The 17,917-nt window shown below is 55.4% G+C and overlaps 4 protein-coding genes across 4 annotated transcripts; 1 reads left to right on the plus strand and 3 right to left on the minus strand.

Moving 5' to 3' along the window:
- Nucleotides 1–436: 436 nt before the first annotated feature.
- Nucleotides 437–8,109, minus strand: LOC128272950 (U5 small nuclear ribonucleoprotein 200 kDa helicase). The gene is made up of 4 exons (XM_053010840.1): nucleotides 8,065–8,109; nucleotides 6,875–8,002; nucleotides 1,754–6,781; nucleotides 437–710 (listed from the first exon to the last, which is right to left on the minus strand). Exons 1-4 carry the CDS (start codon nucleotides 8,107–8,109, stop codon nucleotides 468–470), a joined length of 6,444 nt encoding a protein of 2,147 aa, XP_052866800.1. The 3' UTR covers nucleotides 437–467.
- Nucleotides 8,110–8,780: 671 nt separating this feature from the next.
- LOC128275258 (uncharacterized) lies at nucleotides 8,781–11,833 on the minus strand. The gene is made up of 3 exons (XM_053013698.1): nucleotides 11,495–11,833; nucleotides 9,089–9,140; nucleotides 8,781–8,983 (listed from the first exon to the last, which is right to left on the minus strand). Exons 1-3 carry the CDS (start codon nucleotides 11,831–11,833, stop codon nucleotides 8,781–8,783), a joined length of 594 nt encoding a protein of 197 aa, XP_052869658.1.
- Nucleotides 11,834–11,911: 78 nt separating this feature from the next.
- On the minus strand, nucleotides 11,912–13,324 carry LOC128272970 (tubulin alpha chain-like). The gene is made up of 2 exons (XM_053010864.1): nucleotides 13,313–13,324; nucleotides 11,912–13,234 (listed from the first exon to the last, which is right to left on the minus strand). Exons 1-2 carry the CDS (start codon nucleotides 13,322–13,324, stop codon nucleotides 11,912–11,914), a joined length of 1,335 nt encoding a protein of 444 aa, XP_052866824.1.
- Nucleotides 13,325–16,415: 3,091 nt separating this feature from the next.
- On the plus strand, nucleotides 16,416–17,734 carry LOC128273120 (fatty acid hydroxylase domain-containing protein 2-like). The gene is made up of 4 exons (XM_053011038.1): nucleotides 16,416–16,575; nucleotides 16,668–16,843; nucleotides 16,922–17,373; nucleotides 17,462–17,734. The coding sequence occupies exons 1-4, from the start codon at nucleotides 16,479–16,481 to the stop codon at nucleotides 17,676–17,678; spliced, it is 942 nt and encodes a 313-aa protein (XP_052866998.1). The 5' UTR covers nucleotides 16,416–16,478; the 3' UTR covers nucleotides 17,679–17,734.
- The last annotated feature ends 183 nt before the right edge of the window (nucleotides 17,735–17,917 follow it).

Consider the following 17,917-nt stretch of genomic DNA (forward strand, 5'->3'; position numbering starts at 1 on the left):
ATGCGATCGATCGATCGGTCGGTCGGTCGGCGTTCCATCCGCCCCCCGGGGGCACCTAGAGGACTTTGTCGCATATTTCGAGGAAACCGCCGCCGGGAAACGTTAGAAAATCGGGGTTGCAGCTACAATTACCGCTGTGCCGCTGCGCCGGTTGTAACATGAGCCTCCGGCGGAAGAGGAAGAAGAAACACAAAAACCGGAAGAACTCACTCGGGTGTTGGGTTCAAGCGAGTGAATTTATTTCTTGTACAAATTCTATAGTGGCCTGCAATGTGGGAAACACACTACACTAATCTGGAACTCGTGAATTGGATGCATTATTAAGTATGATACACATAGAAACATTAAAATACGCATTCGCTACAATTAAACTGGCCCACACACAATCGGGCGCCGTCACATATTAATCCTCAAAATGTGGACACTAAAGATACAGTCGAACGATAAATTCTGCCCACGTGCGGTTCCTAATCCGATTCACTTTCACTCTCCGACTGGAAGTCACCGACGTTGATGGAGAATTTGTACTCCTGATCGCAGCCCAGGTACGAATCGCTCATGTAGTACAGCGTGTACTCGTGGTGGCCCGGGCTGGGCGCGACAAAGTTCAGCTTCACCTTCGCCTTCTGCTGCAGCGTCAGCCGCTTGATCGAGAGCAGCGAGTTCGTCTTAGGATCACCGATCACCACCCACCAGCCTTCCTCGCGTTTCTGTGAATGAAAATGTAACAAATTTGAGACATACAGGAAGGAACAGGAAGGACCTGGCATACGATCGGGGGAGAACTTCGAAATGGAATACGATCGGCATCTTTGGGGCACCTTTGGTAATGATCGATTATCAGCGCGCGCGTGGTTCCCCTCTGTAATTTCTGATTTTAAAATAGCTACCCAATGTCACCAGGCCCCTGGCCAGAGGCCTCACGTCACCAGCTCCGATTACTTGCAGCCAGAGCTTGGGGTGCGGTCGCTGGAATCAATTTTCATGTGCGCCACCACCAAACCACAGATCACCTTACACGTAGGCGCTCTTGTGGATGCAAATGTTGCTCTTTAAGAGTGGCCACAGGCTTAGCTATTTTATGCTCTTTTGCATCCGACGACCATCCGACGGCGACCCGCCCGCGGGTTCGGTTTCGTTTTCGATGGCCCTGCGCGTCAACGTTATCGGATGTCGATCGTTTCCCAGCCGGTTAGAGAAACGTTTAACGCCCGCAAACGGGGGGAGAGGATGATTCCAAAGTCATTGCGATACGATCTGGCTGTGGCTTTCGGGCAATCGAAGCACACGATCGCGGCGTTATTAAAACAATCACGGCCACTTTTGATTACAGACGACCACGCGCCGCGTATCTGGTTGGCTGGCTGGCTGGGCGGCCGGCCCGGGAAGCAATTGTTTTGAATGAACCATCCTCCACCAGAGTCAGAGGGCGTAAGGACTACGAACCTCCGGTTCGGTGGCGCGCACCACCATCCATCTTATCAACCCCCGGCCGGTGGTGGTAATGGGCTTTGTTTTATTGCGAAAAGCAGCACCACCGAACCTCGTAAATTACTGTGTGAATGTTTACGAAACTCGGAATAGAGCCACCCCGGCGGGGCAAACACACGATCGCCTCTGCACTCGGTGCACGATCGTTATCAGTGCAATGCAAACGGGAACCCACTCTCGCAGCACCGATCGAAATGGACCGTCAGCCAGCTGCATTATTTTGACAACTCGAGACTCCCGGGCAAATAAACTGCACACTTACCTGCGGAAAGAATGGTGCGATCACGGGGCCAGTAACGTCGTCCTCGCGTTCCAAATTGACGGCCACGTTCACCGACGAGCCCGAGTGGATCCGGTCCTTGTCGAGCACCTCGAACGTCAGCTCGATGTTCGGGTAGCGGTTGCAGAACCGGGCCACATCCGACATCTGCTGATCGGTGAGCTGCAGCAGGCGCGACCGATCGTCATCGTCCAGCTCCATGATGTCGAACACCGTCTCGATGCCCTTCTCCTGGCAGCGCTTGATAATGTCGGCGCCAAAGTGTGGCAGCTGCTTCAGGTACGAGTCTTTGCTCCACATCGCCTGCGTGACCATCTGGGCCAGCTCCATGGCGGCCACGGCCGGCGACAGCCACCCGTTCGACGACAGCACATCGACGCACGCCTGCACGAGGCGGATCGCTTTGCCCAGGATCTGCTCTGTGTCGCCCTGCAGCTCGGCCCCGAGCTGCAACCGGGACAGGTGCGCCTGCAGCAGCAGATTCGTTTTGATGTGCGGATCATTAAACTTCGGGGCGGTCCCGTTCGGGCCGGTCAGTTTGTTCGGCAACCGGACGCCGAGACTGCGCAGAATGTTGTCCTCGTGGTGGCGCACGATCAGATCCTCGTACTCGGCCGCCGACGAGATGATCTCCAGCAGCCCTCGGATCTTGGTCTTGCTGTTGAGCGACAAACTGAACAGCTCGATCGTCGTGTAGTTGATGTAATAGTAGGCCGCAATCATGCCCAGGTTCAGCGGGAGCGTGTCCATTTCGTCCTCCACGCCGATACACTTGGACTGTTCGAGATCCGAGAGCGTCGTCTCGACCAGCTCCGACAGATGATCGGACAGGTGACGATGCGTGACACCCTGCAGGTTGTAGTAGTTCGGGTTCTGGGTCAACCGCCGGTACAGAAACGTCCAGGTCAGATAGTCCACCGCATCCTGCTTGTTCTCGATCGTCTTCGTGACAATCTCGGCGTTGAAGTGATCATGCATCCGGTGATCGAGATGACTCTCGACCGGTAGCGGTTCGTTGAGAAACTTTTTGTAAAAGTCCTTCTTCGAGCTCTGGCACATCAGCACCGCCTTGGCATCGTCGTCCTCGAGCGGCCGGTTGGCGCGCGCCACCATCTGCATCACGTCCGTGATCGGATAATCGTCGTACGAGTGGCTCCGCCCGTTGTAGTACTGCGTGTCCATGATGACCACCAGGTGGGCACTGATGTTGAGCCCCCAGCACAGATCGCGCGTACAGATCGCGATCTGCACCGCGCCCGAATCGAACAGCTGCTCCACCATCCGCTGATCGGACGCTGTGAGGCCCTCGTGCATATAGGCCACACCCTGCGAGAGCGTCTCCTTGAGCGTTTTGTCCGACATCCGGTCCAGGAACGGTTTGATGTCGTCCTCTTCGGCGTGGAAAAACCGGTTCGGTTGCAGTTCCGCCGCACAGTACGTCAGCACGTCGATCGCCGTCAAACGGGCCAGCTTCCGGGAAGTGACAAACACAATCACCGGCTTATGCGGGCTAAATTTGCTGATGGCATTGTACACCGGTTTCGACATGGCCGCAATGCGCGACGCATTGTGCGTTATGTTGAGCCCCTGGACGTGCAGCTCGAGTGGAATCGGACGGACCGAGGGGTGGAAATTGAAGGTCGCATTGGTGCTGCAACCGAGCCACTGTGCGATGTCGCGTGCGTCAGCCAACGAGGCCGACAGGGCCACGATGCGAATCGGTTTCTCGATCTGCGACGAGATGTAACGCATCCGCGAGCAGACCACCTCCAGCACCGGTCCGTCCTCGCCCCCGATCAGCTGCAGTTCGTCGACGATAAACAGCTGCACGTTCTGGACGTTCTTCCGTTGCTTCCAGCGCCGCGACAGGACGTCCCACTTGTCGGCCGTCGTCACAATGATCTGACCCTTCGCGATCAGCTTCAGATCGGTGCCGGTTTCACCCGTCAGCCGGACCACCTTGCAGCCGAGCGACGACTGGCCGAACCGTTGGTGCCACTCGTGAAACACGAGCTCGGCCAGCGCATCCTTTGCCACCAGGTACACGACCCGGCCGGCCGGATTTTGGGCCAGCAAGCGGAGTACCGCAAATTCGGCGATCGTCGTTTTGCCCGACCCGGTCGGTGCCCCGACAAACACGTTGTCCTCACTGTTGTACACCGCATTGAACACCTGCGTCTGGATGGGATTAAACTGTGGAAAGCGATCCGCGTACAGTGCCTCAAACGAGCCCTCGCGCAGGGCACTGATCGGCAAGGGCTGCAGATCGAGCAGCTCCGTCGGCGGTAGGTTCTTCTCGGGCAGGATCAGATGGCGGAACGAGACGGGTAACTGCGTTTCGGCCCCAATCCACCGATCGGATACGATCCGCAGGAAATACTGCGGTGGCAGGGGCTCAAACACGGGCACGAAGAACTTCACCAGGTGATCGTCGGTGCAGTACTTGGCCTTCAGCAGGAAGTACTCGTGATGGAGGATCACCTCCGAGTCGACGTCCTCCACCAGAATCCAGAACGCTTCCGACTGGCCGTGCACCTTCTCGTCCCACTGGAAGTCGGGCGTGATGGTCAGCTCGACCCGCAGCGTCGAGCGCGTGATCGGCTGGATGTGGGTCGACAGCTCGAGCTTCGGGAACTGGTGGATGAACCGGTAGATGGTTTTGCCCAGCTTCGGCACACGGATCAGTTCGCCGATTTCGTTCGCCTCCAGATCGTACAGCCGCTCCCAGGGGAAGCTCTTCTTTTCGATCTTCTTCACAATCTCCTCCGGCATCTTGCGGAACTGCCGCAACGGGGACATACTTTGCCACATGCGGCGATCGATCATTTTGCACAGCGTCAGACACTTGTCGGCCAGCTGAGCCCAGCCACGGTGCAGGACGATCTCGAAGATCGCCCGCAGCAGCCGCGAGGCCGACTGTGTCACGTACACCATATCGGCCATCAGGGCGAACCCGTCGAGCCGAAGCTGCGAGATGTACGCCTGCAGCAACACGTTCACCTTGGCGCTCGGCTCCTCGATGCTCTCCTTGATCGGAATCGGTACGCGCTCCATCAGCTTCTGCAGCTCCAGCTTTTCCTCCTCGCGCACCGTAATGTTGCGGAACTCGCCCGACAGCGAGAACACACGGAACAGTTCGATTTCGCTGAGCGTCGGCTTCAGCAGCTGATGGTACGTGAGCATCGTTTCGTGCGTGCAGTAATAGTGCGACGCAATTCGGCCCACTTCCGTCACCTGCAGGTGGCCACTCTTGCGATCGTACTTCACCAGACCGCTGCGCTCCAAGTGCAGGGCAGCCGTGTGCACCAGATCGGCCCGAAACTGCTCCAACAGGGCATCGTCCTGTACGGCATCGATCGATACACCGTACAGCGTTGGCTGGCGGAGCATGCGGATGTAGAGGTACGTGTAACCGAGCCACGTCACGGCGTCCTTTACGTTTTGTACCGTACCGAGCACGATCTCGGCGTTCAGCATGTCGGGCAGCTTCGTGATGAGCTGCGATTCGATCGGTAGCTGTTGGTTCAACAGCGACAGATAGTACTGTAGCTCGCTGTGGTTCGTGATCAGAATGCCTTCGCCCTTCGTGTCGTACTGCGGGCGTCCGGCACGGCCCAACATCTGCAGCACGTCGAGTGCCCCGAGCTCGACCCAGCGGCCCTTCTCCGGGTTGTACACCTGCGTGCCCTTGATGATGACGGTGTGCGCCGGCAGATTCACACCCCACGCCAGGGTGGCGGTCGAGACGAGCACCTGAATGTGCCGATCGGCAAACAGATCCTCGACCAGCGTACGATCGACGCGCGTCATGCCGGCGTGATGGATCGCGAACCCGTACGGCAGCAGGTCCTTCAGCTCCTGGTTCTTCACCTGGTCCGCTTCCGACCGGAGCACCTCCATGCTGGCCGAGCCTTCGCGCAAGAACGAACCGAGCGTGTCCTTCTCCAGGCACATGTCGCGGATGGCGCGTGCCGTTTTGCCCGTCTCTTTGCGCGAGTGCACAAACACCAGCACCTGGTTGCGGCCCGCGTGCTCCATCACCTTCTCGTACACGATGTCGTTCATCACCTGGAACCGCTTGAGGGCCTTCTTCTCCGTCACACCGATGTACTGCTGCTCGAGCGCCACCGGCCGGTAGCTGTTGTCGAAGTAAAACAGGCCCGTCTCGGGCCGGACACGCAAAAACGTGGCCACGTCCTGGTAGTTGGGCAGCGTAGCCGACAACCCGACCAGCCGCACGTCCTCCTGCGTCGTTTCGATGTTGCGGATCGTGCGCGCAACCAGTGCCTCCAGCACCGGGCCGCGCTCGTCGTGGAGCAGGTGAATCTCGTCGATGATCACCAACCGCACGTACTGCGTGTACGTCTTTTCGCCACCCTTGCGCGTGATAATGTCCCACTTTTCCGGCGTACACACGATCACCTGCGTGGCGGCAATCTGCTCGCGGCTCAGCTGATGGTCACCGGTCAGCTCGGACACGGTCAGGTTGTACGTGGCCAGCCGGCGCCCAAAGTTGCCGACCATCTCCTGTACGAGCGATCGCATCGGCGCCACGTAAATGATCTTGAACTCGTCCACGTTGATCGTCCCATCGTCGTTGATGTGCTTGCCGATCTCGCGCATCATCGTGAGCAGCGCCACGTTCGTCTTACCGGCTCCGGTTGGTGCGCACAGCAGCAGATTCTCGTCGCTTTCGAGCGCGCTCCGATACAGGCGACTCTGGATGCGGTTCAGTGTCTTGAAGCCGCTAAACACGGGCTGCACGTACTTCGGGAGCTTTTCGATTGTGATCAGCTCTTCATCGTCATCGAACGGGCGGGGCTTCAGGGCCGGAACGTGCACCTCTTCGTAGCCTTTGCGCTGCTTGCGGAACGATCCGTCCGGCAGCTGGCAGCGCTTGTTGGCCATCAGGTGCGATCCCTGCGTGAACGCCAGCTCATCCAGCTCGAGCACCGTACGGTTGCCGGCAATTTGTCCTCTGACACCACCGCCGTTCACCGCCGCCATTGTCTTGTGATCCACAGCCACACCGTTGCCGGTCACCAGATGGTGCCCGTCGAGATCCAGATCCATCAGCGCTTCTTTGCGCGATCGTACCGACACTTTCGAGTCTTCGTGTGCCACTGCCGCGTACGCACCGTCCTGCGCTTCCTGCTTGCCCGTATCGAGCTGGCGCAGAATCTTGGCCAGTGCCGCGTCGGACCTCATGCGTTCGCGCAGCTTGGCCCGATCGCTTTCACTCTGCGACTGGGCCAGCATCGTACAGTACAGCACCATCTGGCGGTTCTTTTTGAGCAGTTTGATGAAATCAAAGCAATCGTAGCCTAGCAACAGCACGAGCTGATTTTCGCACTCCCGATCGTCGCCCGACTCCTTCAGCACGCTCAGCACTTCGAGGGCCTTCGCCTGCGACATCATCGAATCGTTGTAGTACTTCCGCAGGCACCGCTGCAACCAGTGAGCGTCAATGTCGCGCGGGTCCAGTGCCTTCTCCTTCTTGTTCGCATCGTCCCCACCGCCCAGGTTTTCCGCGTGCAGAATACCATCATCACGGGCCTCTTCGCCCTCGTCCTGCCCGTCGTCCTCGCGCACCTCACCGTACTTGTCCTCGTCCGATTCCTCTTCCGACTCCTCGAACCGCACGTTGATGCCGTACGTTTCGTCGATCTGCTCATCACCACCCGGACCCGCCTGACCCACGGCACCGATGGCACTGGCCGCTTCCGAGCCGAAATCGGTGATCTTTTTCCCGAGATTCACGAGCAACGCGAACCGTTCATCCGTCACGCTTCCCAACAGTCCATCGATCTCGCGCTTCTTTTCGCGTTCCTTCATCCGATCGTTCTTCAGAACGGCCAAAATTTCGTCCGCCGCACCGCGCAAAATGTCACGCGGTTGATCGCCGATCGCTTCCTGGATGAAGCTCAGCAGCACCTCGTACGTTTGGCGCGTCTCCTGCGTTTTCGGCCGATACACGATGCCGACCATTTCATCAATGCCCTCCGACAGCAGCGTGGCGCCCTTCATGCTGTTAAAGTCGTACTGTGCCTCGTCACGCTTCTGTCGCTTCGCTTTCCGCTCCTGCGTCTTTTCCGGTTTGCTGCGTTGCGCCCGGTCACCCATCCGGGTTCCGTCGAGCTTGCCGACGAGCGATATCACCTCACCGGTCGCTTCATCACGCCGCGGACGCTCGATAAGCCGCACATCCGCTTGCAGCACCAAATTGGAGTTCTGCAGAGCGCCGGAAGGTTAGTGATTGCAAATCATTGCCGAACTAGACCGTCGCCACTTACCGCCTTGTACTCGTACTGCAGCTGTCTTGCCGCTGCGTCAGCCATGTTGCGGCTGTGGTTTGCTTACCGTTTGATGATTTACCCACAGTATCCCGCAACCCGATGGATTTCTTTCACTTCCTTTAGGCGACCAATAGCGCAACCAACCACAATTACACTCGCGGAGCTTTTGGGAATGATTTTATTTGTGGACAAAGTTTTATGACGCACCCCGCAAAAGGAACGCTCCGGCTTTTCGATTGTTTTGACGTTTGACGGAGCTGTCAAAATATGAAAATATGGCTCTTGGCTCACTTATTTACATCGGATTCGAGCAACACCCCGAGCATTCGAGCACCGGATTCGAGCAGCCGTGCCTTGCGGGTTGTTCAACGAACAATCGACTCATTGGCGGAAATCAGATGCGTTATTGGACTTTCTAGAGATACTTCCGCAATCACAACATCCGTTGTGTGTTATACGCGAGCTGTCATGTTGCAGGAGCACGCGATTACATTTTTACAGTTACAAAGAGTGTACCCTAAACCTTCCCTTCTAAGACCTTCTACCAGCGATCGTCGATATTTCTTGATTTTCATTTTTATTGTCACCATTTCTGATTCTAAATCACTGACTACGTTACGATAATTTGATCGCAAATACGTTGCACAAAACATCGTCTAAAGATTGCCCGCCGATATGTCCCCGCAGAACTCCACTATGGCTCCAATGAGGCTTTACATGAGACCGAAACCGATTGATGCAACAGGAGTGCAGAGTGAGCCCTCCGGGTACAGCGAACCGATCCATTCGTCCAGATCAAAGTCCTCACGGCTGGCTGGCGTAGGTGGATAGATTGTGCCGTAAATTTGTTCGTAGAGATAGAATCCGTAGTGTGTGGGCTCATCATCAGCGTTGCCAAGCACAGGAGAATGATAATCTGCATAAAGAAATGGAACCGTTTTAAACGATGAAGCTTCTTGTTGTCGACGCAATGCGAGGACGTTTAGGAATTATAAAAGCGGGTCCTTTTGGAACTGCTTACCCATGACGGTGTCTCCATCCATGTACGTCATACCCGTCGTAAGAACAGAACCCTGTGGAAGATAAATTAGAAACAACGAAACAGCAATCAAAACACAAAAAACTTTCCACCAACCGTATTTAGTAAATTTTGAACTACTTTTAGAACTTGTTTTTTTGTTTATCGTACTAAAATCGAAGATGCCCTGAGAAATATTTCAATCAATTTTTAGACGAATGAAATGTTTCACAGTGTAACATTTTGATGAGCAACGTTATTTATCGGATGGATTATTAATTTAATGAGGCATAAAAAACGATGTCGGGTGATTTATGGCTTTTGCAAATATTCTCAATTCATTCAAAACGGCGTGAATAATATCCGGATGGGCGGTTCCGTTCGGATTCGCTCACCGATTCGCCTGCCGGAAAGCAGCCAGCCGGCAGTGACCCAATGGCAGCGTGACAAGTGGTACAAGAAGCAAAACACTTCTGTCCGGTTCGTGTCCTCCTTCAGCCTTCGCGCACTGGTACAGTGGTGGTGGCCCACAAAAGTTTCAGTCGAAAACCACGAATCGTTTGATGTTTTTTTGGCCAATTCATCTTGACCAGAACAGGAAACACGGTCGCGTTGAGGTGCGATCGAGGCGCGTAATTATGCTAGGTGTACGTCCGCGAGGCAAGCGTATGGATGAGTTTTGCCTTCAACGATGAACCTCGATTCGAGCAAAGATGTTGTGAGATGGAAACGAAAACAACAAAGTCATGACCACAATAGGAGCCCAACAAAACGTTTACGTGAGTACACCAATGTAATTAGATTCGTTGAGGGCGCGCTGAAACTGAAGGCCGCCGGGTGACGGTGGTGAAGGTGGCCCCGAGTCGGAGACGCACCGAAACCTCTTCTATTTGCACACTTTCGCCATGCCATGCGTACTGGACGATTCCCGGTGGGTTTAATGGCCCGTTTTCGTTGGACGAGAGTATCGTCAGCTAACGAGCCCGTTTTTGTCGACCTAACAACAACAGGATGCTACTCCGGTTCGGAGAATACGTTTGTTTGTACAGCGAGCCTGGGTGCGGTGGTCGGGGCAGCAATTTACGCCGTACACGCGATGACGTGATTTCGGTCGCGAACTTTCGACTTGTTTTTGTAGAACTCGAGCGAAGAAATCGTGGACGAGAAGGATCACGTGAGAACGGCTGAGAAATAGCGGAGTCGATCGATCACTTGTTCGGGCCGTAAGGGGAAGGATTCTGATTCATTAAACATTGTTAGGTCTTCGTCCAGAAATGCTAGTATTTAGTACTTCCAACTATTTGCACCGAAACCATTAACGTGTAATGAGCGTGGGTCAAAGATCTCGTCACCGATTTGAACTTTGAATTAATGACACACGAAAACAACTCCCGAACAAACGCAAACAACATTCGCAAACATAAACTTTCTCCCGGTAGAGTTGCAGCATCGGGTTTGGAGCATGTGCTAACAAACGAACAACAACAACAACACACGGGAGTGATATTGAATCACCAAAAATTATGCCGCTCGCTGGGTGGAAAAAGTGCTACGACAAATGTTTGACCACAGCTACCGGCAACCGGGTAATGCAACGGCAAACAGACGACAGTTGCACAAGCTCCACCATTTAGCAGGCTCCAACCTTTGACAGGGGCCCGTTTTCGGTTGTTGCCTGTTACATGATGAGCGCTCGATTTGGAAACAATGCGTACAACGACGGCAATAAGTACACTACCAAACACACAAAGTGCGGTCACTGCTTTCTCGAGCTGCACTAATCTATTGGCATCATAGTGAATGTCATTTGAGCTCGTGTTTCCCTCGCCAATCAATCAGTCTTTAGGCGATCGCAACGTTCATAATTGTGCGAAAAGCTTATGCCTGTCGAGCGTGAGCATCGCAATCCATGGAATTGTCCAGAGTCACGCACTCAAATTAAAAACTTTAAATTGAATCTAAATGAGTCTGTTGAATCATTCATCTGAATTAGTGTCACGTGACCAAACGGTTCTTCGCTGATTATTCAACGTTTTCCTCCATTCGAGAATTTAGTTGTCGTACGCTGGAACTGCAACTATGCATTTCTAGTAGTTCTGAGACCCGCATTAGTCCTCTTTACTGTCGAACATTGACGTGACGTGAGTAAAACTCAACCACTCTATCACCGTCGTCGAATCGTGTGAACCAAAGCAATAAAATAAAACCAAAAAACGTTCCGAAATCAATCAAACGGCGTGCCAATGGCGTCACTGCCGGTCGCTCGAAAGCCAACGCTTCAGCTTCGACCCCGGCAAGGTTGAGGCAACACCCTATAGTTGGGTACTTGACAGATTCGCGCGCGCACACACACACCCGGCGCTTTCTACCTGCTGATGACGCAAATTTAATTAAATCCTATCGTCTCACCGGCACGTTGGACACCAGCCACAGCAGAGCGTACCGTCCCGCGCTGGGTCGTTCCGGTTCCAGGAACAGCAGCGTGTAGAGCCGATCCTCGGCGGCACGGTCAAAGTACACGACGGGCGGCGAAGTGAACGTGGCGACGGCCACGGTGCGGTCACAGTTCTCTCTCGACAGCACCCAACCGGACCACTCCTCTACCAGCAGGAGCGGAGCGTATGCACACCCAGCGGTCGGCGGCTCCCGGATTCGGCAGAGTGCTTCCGTGTTCGGCGAAAGGGCTCCCAACACGGTAGCGATACCGATCAGCGTGAGCCGGATGCGAACGGTGCGGTTCCCAGCCATCTTGCCAACTGTCTCCAAACTTCCGGACACAGGCGGCACGTTTTAAGAGACCCGACCCCGCGTCCACTAATCGGTGGGTTATTTTTCAATTTCCGCATAATCGTCGATTAGCGTGGAGATGTTCTCGATCGCCTCGCTCAGGTCGGCCTCTTCGAGCCCTTCGTCGAGGAAATGATGCCAGAACGCCTTCCGCTCGTACATCCGGCGGCACCGGTCCGCAACCCGGTCCCAGGCCACCCGGATGGCCGTGTTGTTGGCCAGCATGCAGAGGGCACGATCGACGCGGGCCAGATCGGCCCCCGGGACCGCCATCGGGGGCTGATAGTTGATGCCGATCTTGAACCCGGTCGGACACCAGTCCACAAACTGGGCGCCCTTCTTGGCCCGCACCTCCTGCACCGCCCGGTTGATGTCGAACGGTGAGACGTCCCCGCGGTACAGCAAGCAGCAGGACATGTAGCGCCCGGTGCGCGGATCACAGTGCACCAGTTGACTGGCCGGCTCGAAGCACTGCTGCGTGAGGTCAGCCGTCGTCAGGTGTGTGGCGTGTGGGCCGTGTGCGGTCGGCACCAGCGGAGAGTACGTCACGAGCGGGTAGTGAATCCGCGGGAACGGCACCAGATTGGTCTGGAACTCGAGCAGATCCACGTTGATGGCCCCACGGAACCGGAGCGATGCGGTAACGCATGAAACGGCCTGCGCGACCAGCCGGTTCAGGTTGGTGTAGGTCGGTTCGCGGACGGCCAGGCTGCGGTCGCACACCTCGTACAGCGCTTCGTTGTCCAGCACGACCGCACAGTCCGTGTGGTCCATGGCGACGTGCGATGCCAGGATCGCGTTATATGGTTCGACGATGATGGGCGACACCCGGGGCGACGGGAAGACGGTGAATTCGAAGCGCCCCGTTTTGCCGTACTCCTGGGCCAGACGCTCCAGCAGCAGCGTGCCGAGACCGGCCCCGGTGCCTCCGCCGACACTGTGGAACATCATGAATCCCTGCACGGCCTCGCAGCTTTCGCACAGCTTCCGCACTCGGTCCAGGGCCGGTTCGATCACGGTCCGGCCCAACCGGTAGTGGCCTCGGCCGTAGTTGCTGGCCGCGTCCTCGTTACCCGACAGCAGCGTCGCCGGGTTGAACAGCTCCCGGTACGAGCCGAGCCGGATCTCGTCGATCACCGATGGTTCCAGGTCAACCATTAGGACCCGCGGCACACAGCGACCTTCGCGGCTACAGCTGAAGAACGCACTGCAATCGTCGTCGTCGTCGGAGCCCGCCGTCCCGGAGCACCTCTCACAAAACCGGCCGTCCGGGTAGATGCCGTGTTCGAGGCAGTACAGCTCCCAGCACGCACTGGCCATCTGTACGCCCGCTTGGCCCACGTGCAGTTGAATGATTTCGCGCTGAAACCCCCGACACACGTGACAAATAGTGGTCGCGCTCTGACACCCCACGGTTCATCGCACCGCCCAGACACTTACACTTTTGGCCATCGGAGCGTGCCTCCCCGTCTTCGGCGCTGTTCATTGACCCGTGCCTGACCCGCCCGTTGTTTTTTTCGGTTCCAAATTTGTTGCTCCAATGAATGGAAGGTCAGTTCCGGTCGTGTTCGGACGGAGAATTTGGTACTGGAAATTTACACAAGCCTCTGCACTGTCGTCGTCACGCCACGTCTGCTTTGATGACAGCACGCGCGCTCCATCAAAACCATTCCTCGAAGGGATGCGCGCGTTTTAATGGTGATTTCCCAGTATGTCCTTCGTTTGTTATGTCATAAAACTATGCGGTGGCTCATAAAAAGGGCGTGCAACGTGGGAAAAACGTGTGGTCCGGATTGGGATGTTCAATAAGTCGATTGACTGGAAGGGATTTAGTAGAAGCCCTAGACATCTCATTGGGTAGTGTAAGCAATATTTTGACTGAAGAAAGGATCGCTAACAATGTGGAATAAAAACACATTCGAATATAACTTGTTCGGCAACATTTGGAGCGTTTTCGAAAGGATAAAGCGGATTTTGTGCGTCGACTCATCATTCTGAATGAGACTTGGGTCTACAACCATGATTCTAAGTCAAAACATAAGACTGAAGAGTGTGGTGTGAATCTGGTTCTTCCGCTCCGAAACGAGTTCGTGTTAAGAAATCGCCCAAAAAAGTATTTGGATCAGTTTTTTGGGATACGAAAGGCATTTTGTTTACTTGCAAACTGGTAAAACAATAAATTCTCAATATCACTGTAACCTTTTAGACCAGGTGAAAAGAACAATTCGTCAAAACAGACCCGTTGTTTAAGTATTCACCGTATTCAGCAAATTCGGCCCCTTGCTTCCTCCATCTACTTATTGCCAGAGTTAGCAAAATTAACGCTTGAAAAGCATTTTTTATCAAATGATGCTCTGCTAGATTCTCACTCCAGGATTGGAATTCATTGATTGATGGTCAGGGAGACTATACTGAATAAAAAAGTTTATTTCAAACTATAAAATTGTGTTTTTCTTATCGAAGCGCAAAACTTTTTGAACGGCACCACGCCTTTTACACTGCGTTCTATTGCTAGCTCCCCAATTGCCAATTAAGGCGTAATGAATCCACCAGAGGAATACCAGAGAACCTGTTTTGCGCCGAAAACACCGACTACAGATTAGCAGGCAGAAAACCCAACAATAAAACTAACCAGAGAACCACCAACCCATCGCTCGCTGCGTTCTAGGTGCGTTCGTCGCTTGCCGCGAGGTGTTGAAGTCTTTCGTACGTGTTCGGTACTTTGCGCGTCGATTCGCCAAGCGGGCACGTGTTCATGAAGGGCTACGCTGGGGATGTTGAGGCCGCAGCGACCCCGCACAGGGGATGGTAATTCTAACGCTCCTGAAGGGTATTTTTTGCCCTCCACCAGCATGTCAAATGACAACAATGGCAACGAGCCCTGCGAGGCGCAATTTCTAGCGTTTGAAGAGTGCACCGTGCCGCCGCACGCTGGACGAGTGCGTCAACAATGGCGACTCGGTGCAGGAGCGGGTGCGCGCGCGTGTGTCCGGAGTTCATTTGTAAGTCATTCGGACCGGCGGAGAAGCTGCCGCTCCTTCCGCAACCTTCGCAACTAACCATCACATCGACCCGCAGCACCAGCAGCATCTCGCCGCGGACCGGTTCGCGCCGATCCATTTTGTGTGCCCCAAGAACCGAATGGCCGAACAGCCGGGCCAAGCATTTCGTGTTTCCCGACCTTGAAAAAACCAGGAATTTGGCAAAAGCCATAAAGATACGCGAATAAGTTATGCTGATTTTGGGTCTGTCTGTCTGTGCCGGTCCGAACCGGCGAACGAAAGTAAGAGGAAGCCCGCCAGCCCGTCGATGAATATTTTAAGTTGTGAAACGTGTTTCGTACGGTCCGGCCCGATCCGCCAAACCCTTGATTCGCCAACTCGATTGGCGGATTGACCAACGGTTTAGCGTTCATTCTTCGCTCGTTCGCGTGGGGGCATTGTCTTGGGGGTAGTTTCTCACGGGGGAGCAAAAAAAACCCGTTCACTTCCGTCACCAAAAAGGCTACCACCATCGATTCTCGGAACGGCTCGGAACTCAGGGCTCATGGCTCAATGGAGCAAGAAAAAATTCCGAACAAAACATCCGCATCCGCGTGGTCCGTAACGGAAGTGAACAGTGGCTGGGCATCCTGCAAACCGGGCGCCACCCAAAAAGGGTATTACGTTAACCCGGGCGGGTGAAAGCATGGTAATAAAGCCCCTCGGTGATGCTAACGAGCTGCACAAAGAGACGGACAATGCGTGTCCGAAACGTGCAGCGGAGCTCCAATTACGACAGACACTTAAAGCGGGGGTCCGGATCAGATCGGACCACATGTGGACCGCGAAAGTGCCGAGTGGGACCAAAACACCAGCACCAAAACAGACCTCAATCCGGCATCGTCGTCGTTGTCGTCGTCGATACGCACACAGCGCGCTCCGCTGGCGAACTGCGAAATGATTGCGCAGCGCAAACATACAGTACGTGCGCACCCCAGCACGGTCAAGGAGCCGCCGCTGCAGTGGGCCACCGCCCCGGAAGGTTCACGGTTGGCGTCCAAATTTGTTAAGCCCCCTCCGGGCGGCGGAGGCCAGCTCGCATTCTCTCATCTCTCATCGTAATCCGGACTCATCTGCGCACCTGACGCGTAACTACGCCCGGGGCCAGGCTTGGATGTGTTACTTCGTTGGTTTTTTGTGCGCACGCTACACCACTTCATAACATGGTGTCCGGCACGTCATAATTCGATTGCCTCACCGCACACCGCGTGGCGAAGAAGAGTGCGGCGCGGCCGTCACCACTTCGCGAGCCCACCGATCGGCGAAGTGCTAACCACTCGCCACCACTCCTTGTGTTTGTGGCCGCGAGAGAATCCGCGATCTCTGTGCCCTGATCTCTGTGCGCGCGTGTGTGTGTACGCAAGGAGCAGCCCGGCCCTGTGGCGCGAAAGAGGGAGCGTCGGCGAGGTTGCTGACGCGCGACGAGTACACTTCGGGTACACAGGATAAAGCTCAATTGTCAGCTAGACGTGGACCGTTTTACCGCCAGAATCATCTCCGGTGTGAACCGAACCGGACGCAGAGACTCGGCAGCAGAGACTCGAATCCCAGACACGGTTGGACACATGGACTTCTACGAGCCGACACCGCTGGCGGTGGGCTATGGCAATGGGAGCCGCGAGTGGTTCGTCGAGCGCTGGAACTCGCTGCTGGACGTGATCGGTATGGTTCTTGGGGTGGTTGGGTGGGGAGGCCGAGAATCTGTGTTTGTGTGGTGTGCTAATCCTGATCCCGTTCGACGACGACGACGGCAGGTGACGACCAAGAGACGCTCTACGTCTGGGTTTTGTCTTTCTACACGAACCTCATCTATTGGGCGCTGGCCGGCGTCTTCGTGGCGATGGATCTGACCGAGTGGCCCCGGTTTATGCGCAAGTACAAGAACCAGCCGGGGGCGAACGAGCCGCTCGATTGGGGCAAGTTCAAGAAGGTACCAAGTAGGCCGCGACCGCGTCAACCTAGTTTACCCGTTGTGTGTTCTAATCCTGATCGTGTGACTCTCCGGTAGCTAGTGAAAACGCTGCTCTTCAATCAGACCGTGGTCGGCATTCCGGTCGCGTACGTGTCGTTTCACCTCAGCCAACACGGTATCCCGCCACCGAGGGCGCTTCCTTCCGGGTGGACGGTCGCCCGTGACTTTGCCGTCTGCATCACGCTGTGGGAGATCACGTTCTACTACAGCCACCGGGCGCTGCACTCGCGCTTCCTGTACCGGCACGTCCACAAGAAGCACCACGAATGGACGGCCCCGGTGGCGCTGGCCGCCATGTACGCCCATCCGTTCGAGTACGTCATCAGTGACCTGCTGCCGGTGTTTGCCGGCCCTGCCGTGATGAAGTGTCACGTGGCGACCACCGCGCTCTGGTTTGCGTTCGTGATGGTGGACACGGTGCTGGACCACTGCGGCTATCACCTGCCGTTCCTGTCGAGCCCGGAGTCGCACGACTATCACCACCTCAAGTAAGACCGTGAAGACCCGCCCCGCCCTGCCCGGGCCATTGGACTCTCATTTTCGGTGCCCTCCTTTCGATTTTACTTTCGGCTTCAGATTCAACCAGTGCTACGGGCTGTACGGCTGGATGGACTGGTTCCACGGGACAGACGCGGACTTTCGCAAGAAGAAACAGTTCCAGCGTCACCACCGTATCATGGGCTTCCAGTCGGCCCGGGAGCTAGTGCCGGACAAGTGGTGCCCGCCGCCCGGGAACCCAGAACCCCCGGCGACCCACCAGCAGGCTGTTAAGGGGCTAGAGGCTAGCGACTAGATTTTAAGTTTTGGGGGACTACCCACCGCGATCACGCAAATCACTGACACCCCGGAATCGCAATAAAGTACAAACATGTTCGAATTCATAAAACGCGTCACATGTGTGTGTATGTGTGTTATGCTGGTTCCCGTGCGCCGCCAAAGGTTCCGAATTAAGAATGCGAACGAGGCATCTTTACACTGCGACGGCCCCACGCGGTTTTCGGGGGACGTACTGGGGTGTTCAATAAGATTTGT

Source organism: Anopheles cruzii, chromosome 3, assembly GCF_943734635.1.
Source record: "Anopheles cruzii chromosome 3, idAnoCruzAS_RS32_06, whole genome shotgun sequence".
Classification (NCBI taxonomy): Eukaryota; Metazoa; Arthropoda; class Insecta; order Diptera; family Culicidae; genus Anopheles; species Anopheles cruzii.